Below are 21753 nucleotides of genomic sequence, written 5' to 3'. Positions count from 1 at the left end.
TATAGTAAATCGGATACACGAAATACACGTTCATCTCTGCGTGTCTACCGAACACCACTGTTGCGTAAGAAATGATATGCCCCACTATGCGGAGACTACTGCAATACATAGTATTGGGGATCTGAGGGAGAAGAGTGTGTACAGTATCGAGTGTAAAAATCGTTAGGGCGTGTTCGCTTGTGTGTGAAAGCAATAGGAGCGAGCACACACTGGTACTGTGCTGACAACCAGGCATATTTTCACTGGCTTCGCATTGTAAACATTGCGCTCCAGCCTTTCGTATTGAGGTCGTTCGAGTACAACTACAAGAGGACGGATACATAAAACCCAAGGAATATATCACTGGAAAGTAACTGTAAGTCTCGGGCAACATTTTCATTTTACGCACTGCATAATGTGAAATAATGCCGAAATAAGGGTAAGACCATTAATAGGTGTCATTTGAAAGAGGAAAACTTGTGTAATTGTGAATATATTAGGAGAGCGAGCAATGTGTGCAGCATTCAGCCGAGCGAGCGAGAGGTTTCTTGTCGGTCACCGGGAATCTCGGGCGGTCTAAATTCCTGTGCCCATCGCAGCGCTGTACACTTGTACCCTGCTATACCAGGGAGGTGGAAGAGAGAATTTCACCTCTCTGCTTGTACTAAGTACTTGTCGCTTCTGGCTGGGGAAACTTAGAAGAGGACATAACAGATGTCGTGTGAAAGCAGTGCGATCGCTTGCTCATATAACTGCATATTTCGTATACTGACTGCTCATCCTCGGGTAAATAATTACAGTTCCTTTGTATTGTATGCATAACTGCGTAGCACTGACTAATCACTAAATTGCCTCTTTTCTTTGCCCGAGTTCATCAATGTCAATGATCATGTGACTGTCATATTACCGACCATAGTTCGGAGTTGGGAGGTGTCATCTTCTTGACCTGGTCAAGTAGAAGCCTTCCCAAGGAGTTCATACTTTTACATGGCCCTAGTTTTCATTATTAGGAAGTTTTTTTTTTTTCATTGTCATTGTAACTTAAAAAAATAATGATGATAATATATTATTATTATCATTATTATTATTGTTATTTTTATTATTGTTATTATTATCATTAATATTAGTATAGTTATTATTGTTGCTATGTCATGATTCTAATATTCATATCGTTATTGTTGTTATCATGCTAATCATAATTGTTACTGATATAATATCACTTTCATCATTATCATTTTTACCGTTGTTTTGATCAGTTCTAATTCCATATAGCTAATGGTATATTTATTGTAAATATGTGGGTTACGATTATGGCACTTCTGCACCCTAGTTGACACACAACAAGGATTGTTCATCCTGGTATAGCAAGGAGCTACTAGCTCCTTGGGTATAGCTTCAACGGAGCTGCAGTTTGGGATTATTTCAACAAGCAAACAAGCAAATGGTCACTAAAAAATGTAGTAATGTAGAGCACCGCGATGTGATGATGTTGTAGTCTTTTATTTAATACCAACAGCTTGGCCTTGGGGTGGAATCAGGTGCGAACAGAATTAGCAACATTAATTATGTAATCGCACATATCCTGTCCAAGTGAGATTCTTTAGAATCACTTTCCACGACGAAATGATATCATACTTTGCTCGACTCTAAAAAGTCTGTCTGGGAAGCTGAAGTATCTCTTCAATCATGTCAATGAGTAGTTCGATCAGTGGTACCAGCAGGCGCTGGATATGCCCGTGTGATATTTCCGTTTTCACATGCACCTGGTAAAAATTATGGGTATTGAGGTGCGAATGCCACACCTTGATTTTTTCGGCCATCGCATAACTTATGCATCAATCGAATGAGCGTATTCCTTGCATGGCCCCGCATTAATTCATCGCTCATATGCAGCTGCAGTTGAGTGTCGTAACGATTACGTAATGGTGATGGTAATGCCAATATATTATTACAAGCCAATACAACTTACTAGTATATTATGTTCAATGAATGTGCATGGAACCATAGTGATGTGATCTATGCATCTGGACCGTAAGTGATAATAGCATAAGTGATAAGTAGATTAGGGTGAATTTACTGTGGACTGCCCAACTTTCACAACTCTAAGCCTGAAATTCCTTTTCAAGTAGCAGATGTTTTTCTTCCACTGTCTTATAAGCCGTTTCTCAGATGTGTTCTCTTTTTCTCTTCTTTGTGCGTGCAATTTATATAAAACAAGAACTAATGTTGACCTATGGCTATACCGTCTCTCTTGCGGATAACACTGCAGATATCACACATTATTTTAAGGTCGACACCTTCACATCTGAATCACCTGTACTTCGGCGTGATAAACCTTTTGAAAAATGTTGCAAATCATTCATATAGGAATAAGACTGTTTCATTGGATTTCTCTTGTTTGTTTGTTTGTTTGCTTGCTTTTATTTCTGCATTCAATCAGATGCAATTTGAATGCAAACTTCAAAAAGTACAAAGACAAAGAATAACAAGTGCAGTGAAATAAATCGATAACAGTATAATAAATAGATTCACATAGGTGATTGCATTGAGCAATGTAGATACACAGAAACATAAAATAGAATATACAGTATTTTTCAGTAACAACAGAGATAATTGAATGCAGGAGACCACCATCATAAGCGATTAAGCTTGAAATGGATGGAGGCCTCATAAAATGACTATCCAACGACATAACTCTCTTGGAGGATGGTGATCAGGATTTCTCTTCAAGCGCTATAATGACTATATGACTTATAAGTCACTAAAGTGTCTTGTTGAAATAGCATGATCCCAGGGATGTACATAGAAGTGTGGATATTATGGTACAAGAGGTCGGATGTTAGATGGACGGATATAACTGAATGTTCAGTTCAGTTGAAGTTCAGTTCAGTTCAATGACATTTATTTCCAGGAAATATTACATAAGTACAGATAACAGTGCGATCAATTTTGACATGCTGAACATACAGATATGGATAGATAGATGGATTATAGCACAAGACTAGTGGATGGCTAATGATATACAATGCAGTTGTATCAAAAGTAATAGCTATATAGATGAGCGAATTCCCATATTAAACGAAGACGTAATGATAGAAGGGATAGATGGTTGCTTGTCGTGGTAAAGGAATGCCATGAAACATCCAGTTCTATTTTTGGATGTGAATGCAACACGTCGGCATGAAAAGAAGTTCAAGGTGCCGCGCCTTTCGCCTATTGTACTATACGTATTGGGAAGTGGGCAAATGCGTTTGTGCTTGTGCGTTGTTTGTGTGTGACGAAGAACATATGCAATGTATGCGACTATGGGTGGAAAGATTTAATTTTTTCTCTACTTGATGACATTTTCACTTTAAAAATAAGACACACACACACACCTGGTAAGAATGGCATTTATCTGATCTGCTTTAATGTATTCAAACTTTTTATCTACAGGTGTCAGACCTACATACAGACATAATAATTATATACGTACAGCTAATATGAACCAGATGAGGGTGGTTTAGTAGAAACATGGGGCAATTTTGGTACTATGGGTCAATTTTGGTAATATGGGGCGGGCTATATCAAACACGCGAAGGTATAGTTGTGTACAAATAGAATACTATGCACCCAATTTCACCCAAGCAGAATCGAGAACTCGTCATAAAATGATGAGGCAGAAAAGTATATTGATGGCATTCTGTCATAGTGTTTATATCGACAATGGCACTTGAAAAGCATGCAGAATCGATACTTTGACACGGGCATGGTGGAACCCGCGATAAAAACAGAAAGCACCTCTCTGCGTGTATTATGGTCTGTAAATTTCATATAATGTCAATAAACGGGTTTAGCACATGCCTTACATTATTATCTGGGCCGTTCGGAATTAAATCTACCAGCCGTCAAACCATAATGAGCTCCAACGCAGCACTATAATATGATCAAAACCCTGAAGCCAAAACACAATTATTTTTGGCATAAAGCCTGCTTGTAGTTTGCAGAAAATTGAACCGCTTTCATCATGGCTAATCCAAAAATTACTTCATCGTTGATCCAATGCAGATATCAATTTCTGCAAAAGCAAAGTGAGCTTTAAGTTTTTCTGTCCTGTTTGCGATGGAATGAGCATCACGATTGCTTAGCAACTATATTATACAGGCGTGTGATTTATGTTGTGTGATCTATGTAATGGGATTATATTTAGCCTGTTATGAACGTATGTTATACTTATCACGCGGCGTTTTTCAGAAACGATTTCCCTGATAAAAGGTGTGAGTATAATGGGGGGGGGGGGGCATATTGCAGGATTGAAGGTTATACCTGGATTGTCATCTCCTTTTCACACTTGCTTTAGGCATCATATCCATTGAAATATGAGTGAATTCATTTAGCAGCTCGCTTTATTCAGCAAACACATGAATTCCAACTGCATGTGTACACATGCTACTGCAAAGTGATGGTGATAATGTATATTCCAAGTTGAAATAAATTCCACTCCCCCTTATAATTTTATATTCTCGCCCTGTATGGAATAGTTTACCTTTTGTATTTTGGCAATCATTGATCAGTTAATCAGTTCATGGATTCCTTCCTTCCTTCCTTCATTTATTCATTTATTTATTTATTCATTCATTCATTCACTCATTCATTCATTCATTCACTCACTCATTCATTCATTCATTTATCTATTTGATTAATTTTACTTATAGGATTTATTTGTTTGTTAGATGTATATAATATTATTTATCAATTATTTGCGAGGGGTATAACCTCACACCAGGGAGGTGACCTCCCTGCTCAAACTAATGATGGCTTAATTTTCCAATGGCTGACCTCAGCGGATTTAGCAGGAAGTTGATGTATACAGAGAAAGATTAGTTCGTTTAAGTTACGCAACTCTGTTGCGTCTGAATTTCCGATAGAATCTTCGTTAGCGCGAGTGGGGGATGCTGTTTTCCATTAATTTGCTCGAAAGCAATATTATTTGAATCTTGATGAATTGTAAATTCGCTATGTACTCTCGGAAGGTGCAATGTGTACTTTTGTCTAAAAATTAAACTATAAAGTCTTACAAAAATGTCACCCGTCTGATTTTAAGTTGCATTAATGCCACGATATGTGACTAATGATGATACATGTATTAAGTCCCATTGCAGTTGCTTCTATTCATGACTAATTAATTCTTTTTCCTTCTTTCTAACTTCATGTAACCATGATTCGCGAGTACAGTGGACAACCAAGTTTGTCCATCATTGTTTGTCGCAGAATTATCTAGCAAAGCAGCTCTGTCCTAAAAACATGTATGGAATGTTTCTTCTGCTCTACAGTAAGTTGTCATATTTTATTCATCGATCAAGACATAATTTTCTCATATTTCTTTCTTTCATGAGTATGTAGATATTTATACCACTTACAGATGTAAGTCAGGGTACAAGGTGGAATACGTGATACCATATTGAGAATCACGTAGCACTCATTATCTAATAAATGGCATGACCTTTTTCTATTTAGGCAAACATTTCTAGCATGGTTTTTATGGGTAGATATACGGTCGATTCCATCATAAAACGGTATAGATACAAGTATTTATGATCTCTTTAACCGTGTTTGTTTGCTTACTTCCTTACTTCCCCCTATAGCAACTAGACTATTGCACTTTGTTATTCATATTTTACCTCCTATATATAGCGCGTTTTCGAATGTCTGACATTTGCTATAACTTAAGTGCGTGTATAGTCTCAAATGTCACCTATGATTATTATGCCTTTAAAACAAACAAGTATTATTTGACTGCCAACTATCAAGGTACAATGAAATTCTGTTTTCTGTTTAGAATCTCTTTTTGTCATATGAACGTAGAGGTATCAAAGCCTCTTTAGAATGGAATTGCACAGTATACATTTTTCATTCTTATAGCAATGTTTCATAATTATTATAAATATAATGCCAACATTATCTTGAGTTGATAGTCCCCAGAGGTTTAAGCCTCGTCACTTCAAAGATTGTTAAAGTCACGAGGAACAGACTGAATTTGGTGAAAGGAAATCGCCATTGAAAAGTTTATTTTGAAGCTGAAGCAGATCACTGGGTTAGTGCAGGCCCAAAACTTAGAGGTTCCGCGGACCACCCCTCCCCGGCACCCGTTTGCTAGCAGCAGCAACAACAACAACAAGAAATAGAAAGGAAGGTGCACCCCGCATAATTTTTGTTAAAGAAACCAAAACAAAACGTTGTGACTGAGAGAAATTGAAAAGATCCACTGTGTCAGCAGATGAAACCAGGCTAGTGGCACGAGAAACGAATAAAAAATGCACGGGGGACTTCTTTTTTTTTTCTTCTCTTTTGCTTGTCAGCTGATTAAGCCCAGAAGTGGCACCAGAAATATATGCATCCCCAATGTGAAACATATAAACTTGAACTGAAAGATCCACCTTTTTTCTAATTCTGAACCCTCCAGTTACGGGCCTGTATAGTGTGCTTCGATGGTTGCACGACATGAAGCTGAGTGTTGAGCTCTTATATACGGGAAATATGCTTATTATTAGACCTACATGCAATCATGAGGTGGGATAGGCCTTAATCATCAACCTTGTCACAGAAAACGATTTCATCCTATTTTATGATCCAACTTGATATGATTTCAGATTTGTTTTCTCTCTTAGCACTATAGTTGACAATATTCATCTTCCCGCTTTGTTCTGAATTACTATATATAGATCTTGAGATACATCGAAATGATAATTTGCAAATTAAAAAAAGCATCCAACAAACGGCAAAATGAATACATTTGCATAATTATGTTATAGCCTGGTTGCACCAGCTGGGAAAAAATGGGAAAGACGATAATGAAAATTTACGAAGATTAACAATTTCAATTCGATGATAGCATGATACATTTGCCTGGTTTTCCCGTAATGCCTTAACAAATTTCAAGTGCTAGCAGGTGTGACCCCCCCCCCCCCCCCTCCCCCCCCCCAAAAAAAAAAGTAGATAAAAAGAATTAATGAATAAACAAGTGAACATATAAAAATAACACACATACAATTAATGTGACTCAAACTCCTGGCAGCAAGTCTATGCTTCGCATGTCAAAAGGTCATGTTGAATCACTATACAAAAGATCCAAAAATGCAATTCTTTATATTACTGTCAATGACTAGAGGGGTAAACATAAAATACGTCGTTTCTTTTGTTAGCTGCCAAGCTTCGCATACACTCACCCATACAATAGCAGCGGTGACAAGCAGTGATGTATCTATAGGCCTAATGTTGTCGGGGTCGATCAGGGAAAGAAGTGAAAAGACGTACAAGTGTACATAGTAGTGGACGGTGCCTATCGTTGACGAGTAGATTTGGCATGTATTCTATACAGTAGGCCTATATTAGGTGTGGTTATTATTGATATGCACGAGTTAATAATTGCAAATGTCATACTAGCAGTTTAGTTATACGTTTTCTGTATACTAGTAGTCTATAGAATGCGTCTTTCTTCAGTGCGAAATCGTTTAACGCATTATACTTTCTCATCGAAATATATTGTACAACCAATGTGCATGGACATTAATATAATCGGTTAGCCGATATCGCGATGTTGAAGCTACTGCATGCATCCATCTTGTTCTAGCCACTTTGCTTTCATGAAAGGCTCGCTCTTCATTTCAAAAATGACTGAATGACCTTTAAATGCAGAGAAATTCGTATGATAATGTCGACAGCTCCGTCCAGTCACCCTGCAAGTGCGCTGCCTATAATTAATTTGAGTGTGGTCAGTGTGAATATCGATCGTGGCGATGATTAAGCCATTCTCCTTATATCAAGACGGACGGTATACTGCATATTGCTCTGCATGCTGGGTCCGGTTTCCATGTTAAGGCGCGTTTATATAGAATGTGATTGATTACATCAATTTACTTGAGGTATAATAGGCTTATATTATATTCTGTGGATTATGTTGAATTCGTAATGATGCGCTGTCTGCCAGTTCTGCTGATGAATGCTGTCGTGCGAAGGACACTTCAGAGATAAAAAGCGTGACGCAGGAAAAGAGAAAGGCCCTAAAATGATTTATTATGCAATCGAAGACCACACAATCAATTGAAAATTTATTTTTACTCTTTTCTCGACGTATCGGGTTGTGTGATGTGTTCAATCTTTGGACATAAACGGCGAGATCGTCACAACCAGTGTAGGCATTATTATTGGCTATAGCGCGAATTCAAATATGCTTTTATAAGACAACATCGGTTTAGTTTTTAATTTTTCTTTGATATGATATTCGAATGCAAGGATAATTTGATATACAACAAAAGGTTCAACGAGAAGTATAGGGCCTATGTATTTTATTTTTTTCACAATAATGTTAAGTCTTTAGTTGAACACTCGAAAGTTACCTGAACGCGATGAAATTGCATCGAGAGATTAGTAAATAATTATTGTCGAAAAGGCTGTTACTCGACATTTTGTGTTTTACTCATATACCACACTATGCAATCACCCTATGTTCCGTTCTTGTGAAACAACATTAATGTAGAATATAGATAACATACCATATTGTAAAACATGTATAAAAATGAGGGTTCCTTATCAAATTTACATGACCAAAAGTGTCGCTTTGCTACACTCACAGTCACACACTTGAAGAGATAATGTGGTATGAATACAGGGAAGCGACAGAGGTACAGCCCGTGCAGATCTTGAGAAGATGTGATTATCATCCAGAGTATGTGAAATTTCAATTTGAGAACAATTATTAATGGCTAATAAAGGAGTTGGATCTGAGAATAGGTGCACGTACGATAGAAGTTCTGTCGGACCGAGTTTACGCATAAAATATCGCTAGAGAATACATTTTGCTGTGTTCAGAATCTATGTCTCAAGCATTTATCACATTCAGAATCTTATTCAAGCGGAAGTATAAAGAAGATCTTCGTTAGTAGACATGAATTTAATGATATTCCGCGATGTTTAATCAATTGTATGCATTTTTAAATTAGTTGAGATAGATGTCAGTCACTTCGTATAGTAGATGGTATACTTCGTATAATCTACAGGCCTACACGTATTTCCCTCTTTTGAGTGTTTGCTAGTGTGTGTATTGGGGGGGGGGGGGCAGGAAGGTATAATTCGATCACTTGACCTCGCCTGTCTGCTGTAGATGTTTGCTATCAGTTCCTACATTTGCACCTCTTTAAACATTGCTTGTTTGCAGATACCTCTCGGGGGGAAAAGGGAGGAAACAAATGTCTCATACTGTTTGTATGTCTCCCCTTATTCTCGTTTGTGAGTAGCGTGACGTTAGAGGTCAGGTTCTGTGGGTTACGTAATACTCCGTACCCTTTCGTTTTGTTTTGTTCTTTGGTAATAACTAGCAAGTGTACGCTACGATGCAGCTCACATGACTGTGATATCGCTTCGACTAGCGACTCATGTGCATGGATTTACAATTTTTTATAGGGTCCTACACCCCTGTAAGATCTCTTTTGGATTAATCATTTACTCAACTGATGGACGACAATCCTCCAACAGCATAGCCGCATTCTTACACGTCGCCAATTAAGTGAATAAGAGTAGTTCCTACTCGCGAATTTGTGAGAGTTTGAAGTCACTAATACCTGAAAGGACTATTCCGCTTGAATACTCAGTAATCGACAGCTAGAGCACCAACAATAGCATTGACTTATAAGCTCTCAAGGATATTCTATTGTGTGCTAAAAGTATTCTTGTACTGGTATAGGCCCTGCTGTTGTTTGTAGGTACAGTGCACTCCCATTACAACGAACACGGTTATAACGAAATTTCGTTATAACGAAGTAAAACTTCTGGTCCCAAAATTATCGCCATTATTGTCTATGGTACAAAATTCGCTTATAACGAACACGGTTATAGCGAAATTTTCGTTTTAACGAAGTCTTTTCCGAGCCCCACGGACAAAGAAAAACAAAAGAAATGTGCTCCGTTATAACGAAATGCGGATCGCTTTTGAAAATACGTAGCGGAACAAGCATAGGCGAACGCTTCACATCACGGTGTGTTCGATCCGTGTGTCACGCAGTTTCCGTCAGTTTTATGCTCTCTTTAATGTAATATTCAAACGAAATTTAAAAGGTACAGTGTGTCATCCTGTTTCACATAGCTGCACAGTGTAAGATGAGTATTCAACAAACTTGAATATGATATATGCGTGGTTTTCTTGTTTTTGTTATATATTGCATTTGTTCGGTTATAACGAAATTTCGTTATAACGAAAGAAACTGCCGGTCCCGAGCATTTCGTTATAACGGAAGTGCACTGTACCCCCAAACAGAGTACTAAGTACAAAGTCGTAGTGTAGTACATGGCATGTATGTGTGCTTAGTGCGCGTAACTATTGTGATGTAAAGAATTACGTCAGCATCAAGTACAACTACATTTGTACTAGTATTGTGTTGTCACAATGTGCGCAGCGCGCATCTATGCGCGTGCTGCGCTAGATCATCGAAGTGTATGTAACTGTGTTTATGCAGTATAGTACAGTGTACCGAGGATTATGTGCATGGAGTTCCACGCTAGCTAGCTAGCTGCGCTGGACGGAGGCGTAGAAATTGCTATCGTTCATACGGGTGGGTCTGACCACTGGTAGGTGCTCACTATCACAGCTAGTGAGAAAGGTAATGATCATAAGATGACAACTTGATATTTAGCATTTCTACCCACCAGGTCTGAATAAACAAGGTGCGGTTTGCTCATCATTTTGGAAACCATGCCTCATTGGACCGTATGTCCGTAGTTTTATTTTTATTCACGTCAAGCTCCATCTGCTACTATCGCTCTCACTTCCCTTCTTTGTGCATTATGATTTAGGCGGCATCTACTGCAACCTTAGCTGAGGACAAGCATCCGAAGCTGACCAGGAACAGATTTTCTTGAAGTCAAGAGGAGAAATCAAGTACCATGAATGTCTCAGTAAGTAACCCGGCGTGTGGATGGTGTCATTATATGAAGCAATTTTGCAACGCTTCTTAGTTCCTTTTGGCTTTTTGCTCAGCCCCTTGTTGGTCGAGTGTGCTTATCAGCCTTCTTCTACCTACTGATGACGTACCCCCATTCGAATGTTGGTAGAACGTCGAAGCATGGCCATAGCCATCGGGAACTAGGTGTTCGGTTATCCACATCTACTGAGACGTCTAGCACTTTAATCGGCACGCCACTTAATCATCGACGTCAGGGGGGCGTTTCATCAACAAGTTCGTCGGAGGTTTTCACCGACAAATTTGCTATCATCAGCCAATCAGACGCAAGGATTTCAGTAGCTTTTAACAGTTGTCAGTGTAAATCACTGACAAAAAGTTTCATGAAACGGTCCCCGGGTCTTCATTTGGAGTTTTACTGACAAAAACTTGTGCTCTTTTGAAACGAATTTCACGTTCCGTCCTGAAGAAAGGTCGAGAATATTGTCAATAAGCACCCGTTGAGTGTTATGCACACAAGGACAAAAAAGAGAGTTGATCACTCGTGTAAGCCCTTTACGGATAGGCTTTAACACCAAAACTATTTATGGTCGCAATCCCCAAAGAGCCAGTTCCTTACCCAGTAGGCCTGAGCGTACCCGGGTCATCGATAACTTGTTCTCCTGGGATCGATCTTCTTTATCTATACCAAGTAGTTTTCAACTCCGTTTTCCATGCTGTAATTTGTAAGTGTTAATAATTGTTCAAGATTCTTGTTTTCATGCACTACCAAGCGATAGTGTGTAATTTTCCACATAGGTTAGACTCTATATTGTGTTATCTTTATTGCGAGCGACAGGAGGTTGCTTTTGTTTTGTTTTATTTTGTCTTTTTTTCACAAGTGAGAAATATCAAGTATATTCACCAGCAAGTTATGTCGTCTCGGATATTCTTTGCTACCCATTCAGAACCAGCCGAAGTCCATGCAGATGGGCGCAGCGATGCCCGGCCAGCTGCCCGGTAACTGGATGCCAATGCCCCAGCTGAATGTTCCTGGAGTACCCCCAGGACTGGAGTACCTAGCCCAGATCGACCAGGTCCTGGTACACCAGCAGATTGAGATCCTTGAGGGTACGAAGACTGGAGTGCGATTTTAGAGACTTGTAGTTGGTTTATTGTCCGAAAGACTTAGAGCTTTCTTGCCACACAGATTTCATTAAAAAAAAGAAAATCATTCATTCGTTCCTTTTTCAGTATGTTCATTTACAAATGATGAATATTGCAAATGTAAAAATACATATTAGTTCATGCAACATAGTATCACATAGAAATTGTAAAGTGACCGTGGTGACTATGAGCTTCTTTTTTTCTGACTTTCTCACTGTATCTGCTCATATTTTTTCGCATATTGTGTAAACTTCATAAGATGTAATATTAATGGATGATCACGTAGTAATACAACATTAGAAAAGGAGTGCAACTTTCTCATGACGGAAGAATTCTAGAATCAAACTTGTGTAACCTGAAAATCATACGCACCAGACGGCAACGGAGATGCTTTAAATTTCCAGACTCTGTCAGTTGCAATGTTTTGGATCCAATCTGTCAATAGTTTAGAAGGAATATGGATGTGCTACTTTGTATTGATAAGTCTGCAGTGAAGGGGGGGGGGGGGGTTGAGGAAAGGTAAACAGCTTATCAGATTTTCATGTAAATATGTAGAGTCTGATGTATTTTTACATGTTGAATAATATTCATTTTATTATGTAACTGTAGCGGTGCGCGTTGTGGTGGGTTGTTCAACTCTTTAAGTTGCCAGATAATTAGCATCCTCTGTAATGATGCCGTTGTGGTATATTACCCAAAAAAAAAAGAAGTAAAACGTGTTAAAAGAATCATACACATGGCTCTAGTGTGATTATAAGTTGTTGTAGAAGAGTTGACAAAATCCTATGAAATTATACATTTTACATGTGTCTTTATTTTTTTTAAAATCATATGTTTTCTTTCTTTCAGTTCTTACCAACATTGAAATGAAAAATAAATACGAAATCAAGAACTCCCTTGGCCAACAGATCTACTTTGCTTACGAAGGTAAGTTTCTCTTTACCGAAACCTCCACATGTATGTCTTTGTCTTTTGTTTTCCTAAGAACAATGAGGTACCCATATCAATCGACAAATATTAATCACACTATCAATCAGGCCAAACCTGTATAGGCCTATGCACTTGATTTAAGACTATTCATTTGCAGGGCGTATATAGTATACAAAAGGAAAAGAAATCTCGTGATAATTAATTCGTCACAGTTAGCGCAATTAAATGACCTAAGGGCTGGCGTTAATCAGCATGCTCTTTGTAATAGAGAGACAGAGATCGACACAAAATCTGCTAAACAGTGTAAAATGCTTTATTAGGGCTTTTCCAGGCAAGGAGAGCTTTTAGATTCTTGAGCGGTACTAATCGGGTCACATTTGAATAGAGTTGTGTGGGTGACAAAGGGGGCCCCTTTCGGAAATAGTCCACGACCGAAAGATCAATTCATTCCTTTGATACTGAACACCTGGCCATTGATTTTCTTCCATGGCGGTTGTGGTATAAACAGAGTCCATTCATTATTCAGACCGCTCGTCTGCTATAATGCTCTGTGGCTGAAGTCAGCCTCGATCATGCCGGCTGGGTTCCGCTTCTAAGGCACTCACTGTATAACAATCTCAACTTGTACCAATCGCAGACCCATGGTACCCGCTGATTTACAGCGAGGCAACTGCGACTTTTGCCGGCTTTTGGTACGGGAACTGCAACTTTAAAAATATTTTCACCATTCATATCGAAATACTTTGTGAATACTCTCCTGTTCTTGAGTTAAGATAACATTCCCATAGCTGGTAATGTATATGATTGCGATTTCCATAAAAACACCCTCGGCAGATTGGTCAGATTTAGCTGCTGCCATGGTAACTGCAATTGTTGTAAATACGGTGAGGTACGTTATGAAAGGAGATGAGACCTCTCAATTCTTCAAAACAGTGCTTGATGGGATCTTCTATTTGGATACAAAACTGGAAGGGCTTTTTTGATCGCCTTGGGATAGAAGGATTTTGATGTAATTGTTGCTATTCGGTTTTTAACCATAACGGATGTAACTTTATGAGCGGTTTGCTGTTATATGAGCTGACCTTAAAAGCCAGACAAGGAGGTCATATTTATGTTTTACTATCATTTTGTGTTTGCTGTTTGAGACCATTGGGCGCATTTTAAATGGATTTCAAAACACTCAGTAGTATATCTCCATTTTTATGACCCACTTATGCAGTAATCGTGCTTTTCGTGAACTGTATTACCGCAGAAATGCGCTAGTAATTGTTGAAATACGTCATATAGTATTATTTCATTGCAGTGACCAAATTTGATTTACTGAAATCTACAGCTGCTCGATTCATGCGTAAACATGAATGTGGGTAAAGAAGTGATGAAATTCGTGGAAGGGCCTGAAACTGGTTAGAATCGTCGAATATGAAACAGATTTCTGCGTCCTCTTTTCCTCTTTTCCCATCATTTTGGTTTTGAACACGGGTTGGTTGGTTATTTGTTTGTTTTTGTCATTGCAATCATTGGTTATTGGTAATTGTAAAAGTTATGATCATTATCATAAACATCTTCATTGCTATAATGATTTTGATGATTCTAATCGCTGCTGATTGAAATCTTAGAGTCTGAATGCTGTCATCGAGTTTGGTGCAGAGAACATCGCGGCTTCACTCTCCACGTGGTTGACAACATGAATCAGGTTGGTTGATCAAATCTCATCTCAATCAACGCTAAATGCTGGGTTCCCTCTGTCGTGCAATCCGCTTCGCACGCCATGATTGCCCATTAGTAGCTTATCGTGCAATTTTCATCATGTCTTTCACAATTTGCACCACGATTTTAATTGTAAATTGCCTTACTCTTGTAATCTTATTAGATCTTATCACATCTCAATTAATTTAGATCTTAAGGTTAGTCGTGGCAATGGCGTTGATTGTAGAAAAGTTTTGAATCGTCCAAAACGTCTCTACGATCAATGTGATTACTACGACTCACCTCAAGATCTGATAAGATCTGGCAAGATCACCATTTGATTATTCCACTAAAATTTTCTGTATTTGATGATGACCTCACTTCAAAAAGGAATGAAAATGGCGTTTATACTGAGTAGGTTTTTGCATTCAAACTCTTCCTATATGCATCCACTTCTCACCGATCTACTTTATAAGACCTGTATATCACAGTGTGAGTGGATTCTATCACGTCATTCATGACGTCATGTTGGGTTGGACAGATGACTATGGTTTGATCCTTGTACATTGTCTTAAACAGGAAGTGATGCGTATCGTGCGTCCGTTCGTCTGTTGTGCCGGCTGCTGCTGGTGTGCCGACAAGGGAGAATGTGGCTACGAGATTCAGATCGAGGCTCCACCAGGACAGATCGTCGGCTACGCTAAACAGACGTAAGAGGGCGCATCTTTCCACCTCTATGATAATAATCCCTTTAATTGTTCAGGACAACTCTCCACGAAAAATTGCAATAGGCCGACCAATGTGTCGTCTGTACAGTAGTCTCGACAAATATAACCTCGTGATGATAACACGTCATAGCTTATTATTTCATATCAAAATTTCAATAGACGCAGGTGACGGTAGAACCTTAGTGTTTCAACAAAATTGACTCCACATTTCAGAATTGTGAATAAACATGTTAGATAAATTCAAATTACGAGTTCTATCATATTGCTTTCCTACCGACGACTGATTTTGTTAGGACCCTTTTGGAGTAGATTGTCTCAATGAATTATTGTAGCTTCGTCTTCTTTTAATTTAGTCGGTGTTCGATTTTTCTTTTTTGTTGTAAATTTTTAAACATATTGCAAGGGCGAGAAATTTTTTTTCTTGGGATTCTACTATACGTCTGAAACAAAACACGGAGCTACTTAACATTTCTAACGCACTCGATCACTACATTTAGATTGCCTTAAGAATGAAGTATTACGTAAAGATGAATCTGTGCACACGTTGATTTCAGATAAATTAAATCAAATTGAACTGAATTGAATATAATCAAATGACATTGCATTGAATGACATGAACTAAATCGAATCGGATCAAATCTCGTCCCACCAGTAAATACTGTTGGAAGCCTAACCTGGATGTGATGGACGCTAACCGTCAGTGCATCCTCAAGATCCGGGGACCCTGCTGGTTGTGTCAGACCATCTGCTGTCAAGATGACATTGACTTCGTGGTAAGTATGCTTCATAGTATACCCGAGTACTCGCCCTGTACAGCTTGGCCCCTAAAACTTAGCAAGCAACTGTTGCTGTACAATGTAATTAGTGTTGTGATATAGCGTAGACTGCAGGTTGTTTTAGTTTGATGGTCGGGTTGGTGGTCCGACTGGGCCTCTCGCACCAAATTACATTAACCAATGTGCCTGATGCACAGTAGATATAGATTTTCAAAATTTTATCAACTGTCGGTATGTAACAAGAGAATGGGATTTTTTTTTTGATTGCGTGTGTGTGTGTGTGTGTGTGTGTGTGCGTTTTGTTTGTTTCTTGTTTCTTCGTACGTGGTTTTAAGATTGATAGCTGTGTAAGCTCTTGGAAAGGTACCTCTAAACATTGTAGGTTACCAACCTCCTCTTCGTGTGTTTTACAGGTGAAGAGTCCTGATCTGAGTGCCGATGTTGGGAAGATCTCCAAGCAGTGGGGAGGATTCTTCCGTGAATGCATCACGAGGGCTGATAACTTCGGCATCACTTGTGAGTATACCAATCCTTTAGATCACAGGAGGAAATTCTCTCCCCTTCCCCACTTTCCTCTTACTGCTCTCTCTTCCTTCATCTTCCTCATTATCATCTTCCTGCCTTACTTCTTTCTCGCATTCCTCCTCCACATTCCTCTACCTTCTCCATCACCCTGACCTCCTTGTCCTCCTCACCCCCCCCCCCCTTCTGCCCTGCCGCCAATTCTTTGACAGTATCATGGTCAACACGTACGGAGAAAATCCACTGAACTATTGTTTCCGTATCATTATAGTAAAACGTACGCCCTTAAGAGTCTCTTAATCAAAATCAACTACAATCTTGGTTTTAGCATAGTTTTAAAACAGTGTAGAAAGATTTCCTTTTTTTAGTCACTGATCTTTTTGTGTGTCTTTTTAACCAGTTTACTGACTGAAGAATGTACGCTGCAATTCTCCCGGTTGCCACTTTTAGTATCTTAGTGTAAACCAACTTGAACACCATGTGCGTTCAGTTCATACCACCGTTACACGTGCTGCACTGTTAGGAGTTTCATTCGAACAATGTCTTTTCCGTCACGAATGATTTGATGGCTGTTGAAAAGATTGTTTGTATATTGTAATAAATGCTTGCTCTGAGCGAAACCCCTGCACGAAGGCAACTTTTTTGACAGTATTTCAATTCTATTTAATTGCCATTTATTTCATTCATTACAAAGTTGAGAGTCCATCAAGCAGAAGAAAATATTTGTCCTCAAGGTTGAATTTCATGATCGGGAGATTGTTAATGTCTTTTCATACAGAGTAAACACTTTGTATGTAATATAGATGGAGATACCACGTGTCACCATACCAATTGTCATGTCATAATATGTTGGTATCATCTCTCTTTGTCCGTACAGTCCCTCAAGATCTGGATGTCCGAGCCAAAGCGAGTCTGATTGGCACCATGATTCTCATTGTGAGTACAAACAAGTCGCCTTCATTCTCGTTATAGTAGACAATATTAGTTACTATCATTCTAATTGTAAGTAGACCTAGACCATGTTTTATGAAGAGTTATAATTGATTATATAGTTGATTTGTATCATAAGTATGGCAGCCTGTGTGCTAAGGAAATTTAAAATCAATTATATCTTTTGATAAAACGGGACCCTAGTCACAACGATTCTAATTGTAAGTAGACGTAATCACCACGATTCTTATTGTAAGAAGATTCATTAGAAATTATCAGTGGTGAAAGGCCGTTTATAGCGGGTAGATTTACCACTAACTAGTAAAATGTCCCTTTCCCGTTCAACGGGCAAAGAAAGGCACTGAGAGCTGCACCAATTATACGGATGTTTTTTCTTCTCCCCCTTTCTTCTTTTTAACTTTTTTTTCCAACATGCAGTGTGGCTTTATATCCAGAATAGATATTCAACATTTTACTCTTCTGCGAAGTTCTTGCTAATTTGAGGGTATCCGTTATTGTGTATACTAGAGATGCTCCAATTGCTCTTGTTGCAGTTCCCTTTTTCAATAACTTGCGGAAACATTTCTTCTATTTCTCAATGTCCAGGAATTCATGATCTACGAGCAGGAAAAGAACAACGACAACTAGATTCGTCTGGCCTCTTTGCATCCGGGACACTATCATCTTCTTTGAGTGACAAATATAAATAAGACCACAACAACAACCATCGCGGCTTTTCAATCGACAACGTAGCTCTGACGTCATCCGTTGGGACACCATGGGAACAGCCAAGAGAGCTGCATAACGTACACACGCTTCACCGCGAATTCTGATTATTGCACACGATCTCATGGTTACTCGAAAGTCTAGCATTCTCTTTCCACAAATTTGGAGACTTCCTTGAAACAACTGTGTACTACTTAATGGTACAGAAGAAATCATATTTGGATGACATTTTCACTCGTAAACAACAACGACAACAACAGAATGTTTCAAACTTGTGCATACACGGTTACATTGCAATCATTCAAGGGTATCACATTTCTTATTTTGAAGCTTTTCTAAAGACATAGCATTGAGCAAGTGCAACTAGTTTTCAAGGTGAAGAACCACTTATTCACGTCTTTCATGCATGCTAACAATATTGTCTTATTTTCACTTCTGTATCTATCATTTGTAAGTATACACATTCATTTATGTCTAAAATAATCATTTCTACCTGCTGAATGTAAAAAGGCTGATTGCACATCAACGTGTTCTTTCAGATAATATGAGGCTTTAACTAATTTCAGTGTCAGATTGTATGATAAAGAGATCAAAAAGTACGTAGACTAACTCTGACGGTGGATCCCTACGTTTTTGGGCGGGACCATGAAGCCGATCATATAATTTTTCGCACCTATATCGTAGTATTGTAAATGGAATAAAAACAATACCACTTATATAGCGTTTACGAATATAATGTATATATATGGAGATTTTCTTCAGAAGTGTTATATTGATGATCTAACGATGGTACATGATATAAATGTTGTTTGTATAATAAAGTGATACAATCGTCAGGGTATATACCAGAGCAATCAGTATTAACCATATCAGATATAGGAACAATGTAATGTTTACATTATTGCCCCATTATGACAAGCAAACAAAATCGCGGGAAAAAATTGAGTAAATTTGTGACGGGCAATTAATTATTTCCGTAGAAATAAATCGCTTGCTACGTGTGCGAACTATTGCTACGAGTGCAAGTCACAACGTAGTGCAGAGTCTACTTCAAAATTCTCATAACTGCTTTTTACAGCTGCTGATGTCTTCTCCAGACAATGATTTACCATAGATGATAATATTAACATATGATTACATTGTAAATATTTTCAAAATCTGCTCTGGATGTCTGATTTTGTTAATGGTGATATGGACTGGCTACTCTCAGGAGATACGACATTATTGCCCTCACTAGAGTGGTATTGCCCTTGTCTTTGACTCGGTCAATACGATTCTACTTCAGGCAATACATGTCGTATTCCCCTCAAGGCCAGTCAATATCATGTCATTATCTACTAGTACAGAACCAAAAATCCAAAGAAACAGTATCACATAGATGAATTTCTGATGGGACAATTATAGAAGTAGATGGAGTATACATTGATTTTGCTAAGCATATGCATTTGTGTTTGGAGTAGCGCTAGGAGATGAACCTGCTTTAGAGTGTACATAACTTGTATTCAGTATTCGTATATGAACTAGTTCTCCTTGATATTTTTCCTCGATTGCTGTGCTTGTATATTAATGAACCCTACTGACTTCAAAAGGAGGAAGGGTGAAATAGAGTAAGAACACAGACCGGGACCAAAGAATTCTGGCTAAAATCAAGGAAGCACATAACGCAATCTATACCTCATGGCTTAAACATAAAGAGAGTCCTTTCCCTACGAACACCCTGTGCCGCGCGTTCCTTGGTAGTACATAGAAAACACGATTTAAACGTAAATAGAGCAAGCAAGGAAACATAATATACAACGTATTGATATCGGGCGTGTACACGTAGCAGGTTGCTCGAGTAGCCACCAGTCACTCATGTTTGGCATCTTTTGCCTATACTTGTGTCGATATTTCCTTGAAATTTAGCACTTTGCTTTTGTCTTTCGTCTTTCTGGTGATAGTCTCTAATCGTAGAATTACGAAAGCTAAACAAGCAAATGAAAGCAAAAGTTTTAGCCCAAGATTGATACATGATAGGCCTACCAATATTCTACATGGATGCGCCAATAGCTTTATGTTGGAGCCTCAGCTGCAAAATAAAAATGTTGGTTCTCGAGTTGAAGCGAATGTCGAAATAAAGACCAAAAAAAAAAAATCTTCCTAGCCTCCACATATAATACGCTAAATGTATGTTATATGCCAAACATGTAATCATTTTTGTAAATACTATATAATCGTACAGATGTCTTTATTGCCTACTGCAGGGTGTACAATCTATGCTATTACAAAGTTGGATCACTTTGGTTCGGGGTCGGTACTACTCTTTATTGTAACTTACGAACTTGATTTTAGGAAGGTACTTCGATTACTGTGTCACTTAGTTTATTATGTCATGTGTATATTCTATATCATAAAGTAAGCAACATGTATAGTAATATACAAACCATACCGTCTTTTGCAGCATAATCGTCCAAGAATACACACATGTTAAGTGCCTATTCAAAGCAATGCGTCAGGTAACAATATTAATATAAATTTTATCGAAAATGATTATATCGTAATTACTTTTGTAATAGTTATATTTTTGCACTGATCTTTGATTCACAACACCAATAAGAATTTAGGTCAGAGCTTATGTTTTTGTGTGTATACAGTCTCTACTAGGCTATAGTGTAGTTGACATGAACAGCGTATTGTGACGTCATGAACCACGATGCTGTCTATAATCAGCGAGGTATGTCCGTGGTGTATTGGTTCTGCTTGGCTCTTCATAACGCTAACAAAGGACAAGCGACTGCAAGTTTTTTGATGTTTTTTAAACCTTTGAATTGTGCATCATTGCGCAGGTTGTAATGAATCCATGGTAGAGAGGGTTTCTCATTCGCTGTAGGTACCATAATAATCTTTGTCACTTTGTTGTAAAAATCTAAAATAATCGAGAATATTACCCCAAACCTAGGCATTCGGCTTCCGGCGTGATGACAACTGGGCGGTTGTGGTTGATGATTGAGAACTCTGCTACAAATCTACCCATTTTGAGGCTGGACATGTTTTACTTGAAATAACGAGGCCCTATTTTTGTTTCAGCGTAGATTCACAAAACATGTGCAACTTTTTATTGAGTTGCATGACCGTAATAGTCTGCCCTTACGGTGCTCTTTTAGTAGTGTGAGCAGCATCCACGTTTTAGAATACAGATGATACCAATAGGGGTACTTGGTTGCCGAACACATAATGCTTTAAATCTGATGCATGTTTTGTTTTGTTTTGTTTTGTTTGTAAACCATTCAATGTGAATATTTACAGCTGTGAGGAGACCTTCAACCCCCCCCCCCCCCCCCCCGTAGGCCAGGTGCAGTTACTGTTTCAGCCTTTCAATAAAACGACTCCTTTCACTATAAAATTTGTCTGCCTATCTTG

General features: G+C 38.4%; 1 protein-coding gene across 3 annotated transcripts; it reads left to right on the top strand.

The window, feature by feature from the left end:
- The first annotated feature begins 269 nt into the window (after positions 1–269).
- LOC139708831 (phospholipid scramblase 1-like) lies at positions 270–20075 on the top strand. 3 transcript variants are annotated; one of them, XM_071620789.1, is made up of 10 exons: positions 270–355; positions 10804–10905; positions 11858–12020; positions 12906–12983; positions 14603–14679; positions 15252–15382; positions 16053–16173; positions 16590–16692; positions 17576–17634; positions 18235–20075. In XM_071620789.1, exons 2-10 carry the CDS (start codon positions 10894–10896, stop codon positions 18274–18276), a joined length of 786 nt encoding a protein of 261 aa, XP_071476890.1. In that variant the 5' UTR covers positions 270–355; positions 10804–10893; the 3' UTR covers positions 18277–20075. The 3 variants fall into 3 exon arrangements, with proteins under 3 accessions (XP_071476890.1, XP_071476891.1, XP_071476892.1); XM_071620790.1 differs by having other exon boundaries at positions 321–418; XM_071620791.1 differs by lacking the exon at positions 270–355 and adding an exon at positions 699–765.
- Positions 20076–21753: the final 1678 nt, after the last annotated feature.

Source organism: Diadema antillarum, unplaced genomic scaffold, assembly GCF_040938485.1.
Source record: "Diadema antillarum isolate AM-2024a unplaced genomic scaffold, OU_Dant_1.0 seq00001377_RagTag, whole genome shotgun sequence".
Lineage (NCBI taxonomy): Eukaryota > Metazoa > Echinodermata > Echinoidea > Diadematoida > Diadematidae > Diadema > Diadema antillarum.
The sequence above is the reverse complement of the archived record's forward strand: the minus strand, read 5'-3'. Positions and strand labels throughout refer to the sequence as shown.

What these genes read in the sequence shown, in the direction of transcription:
- LOC139708831 (XM_071620789.1), top strand. An exon ending in GATCTACTTTGCTTACGAAG is followed by an intron (nt 12,984 to 14,602) that starts GTAAGTTTCTCT and finishes TTGAAATCTTAG; the next exon opens with AGTCTGAATGCTGTCATCGA. An exon ending in GTCGGCTACGCTAAACAGAC is followed by an intron (nt 15,383 to 16,052) that starts GTAAGAGGGCGC and finishes TCGTCCCACCAG; the next exon opens with TAAATACTGTTGGAAGCCTA.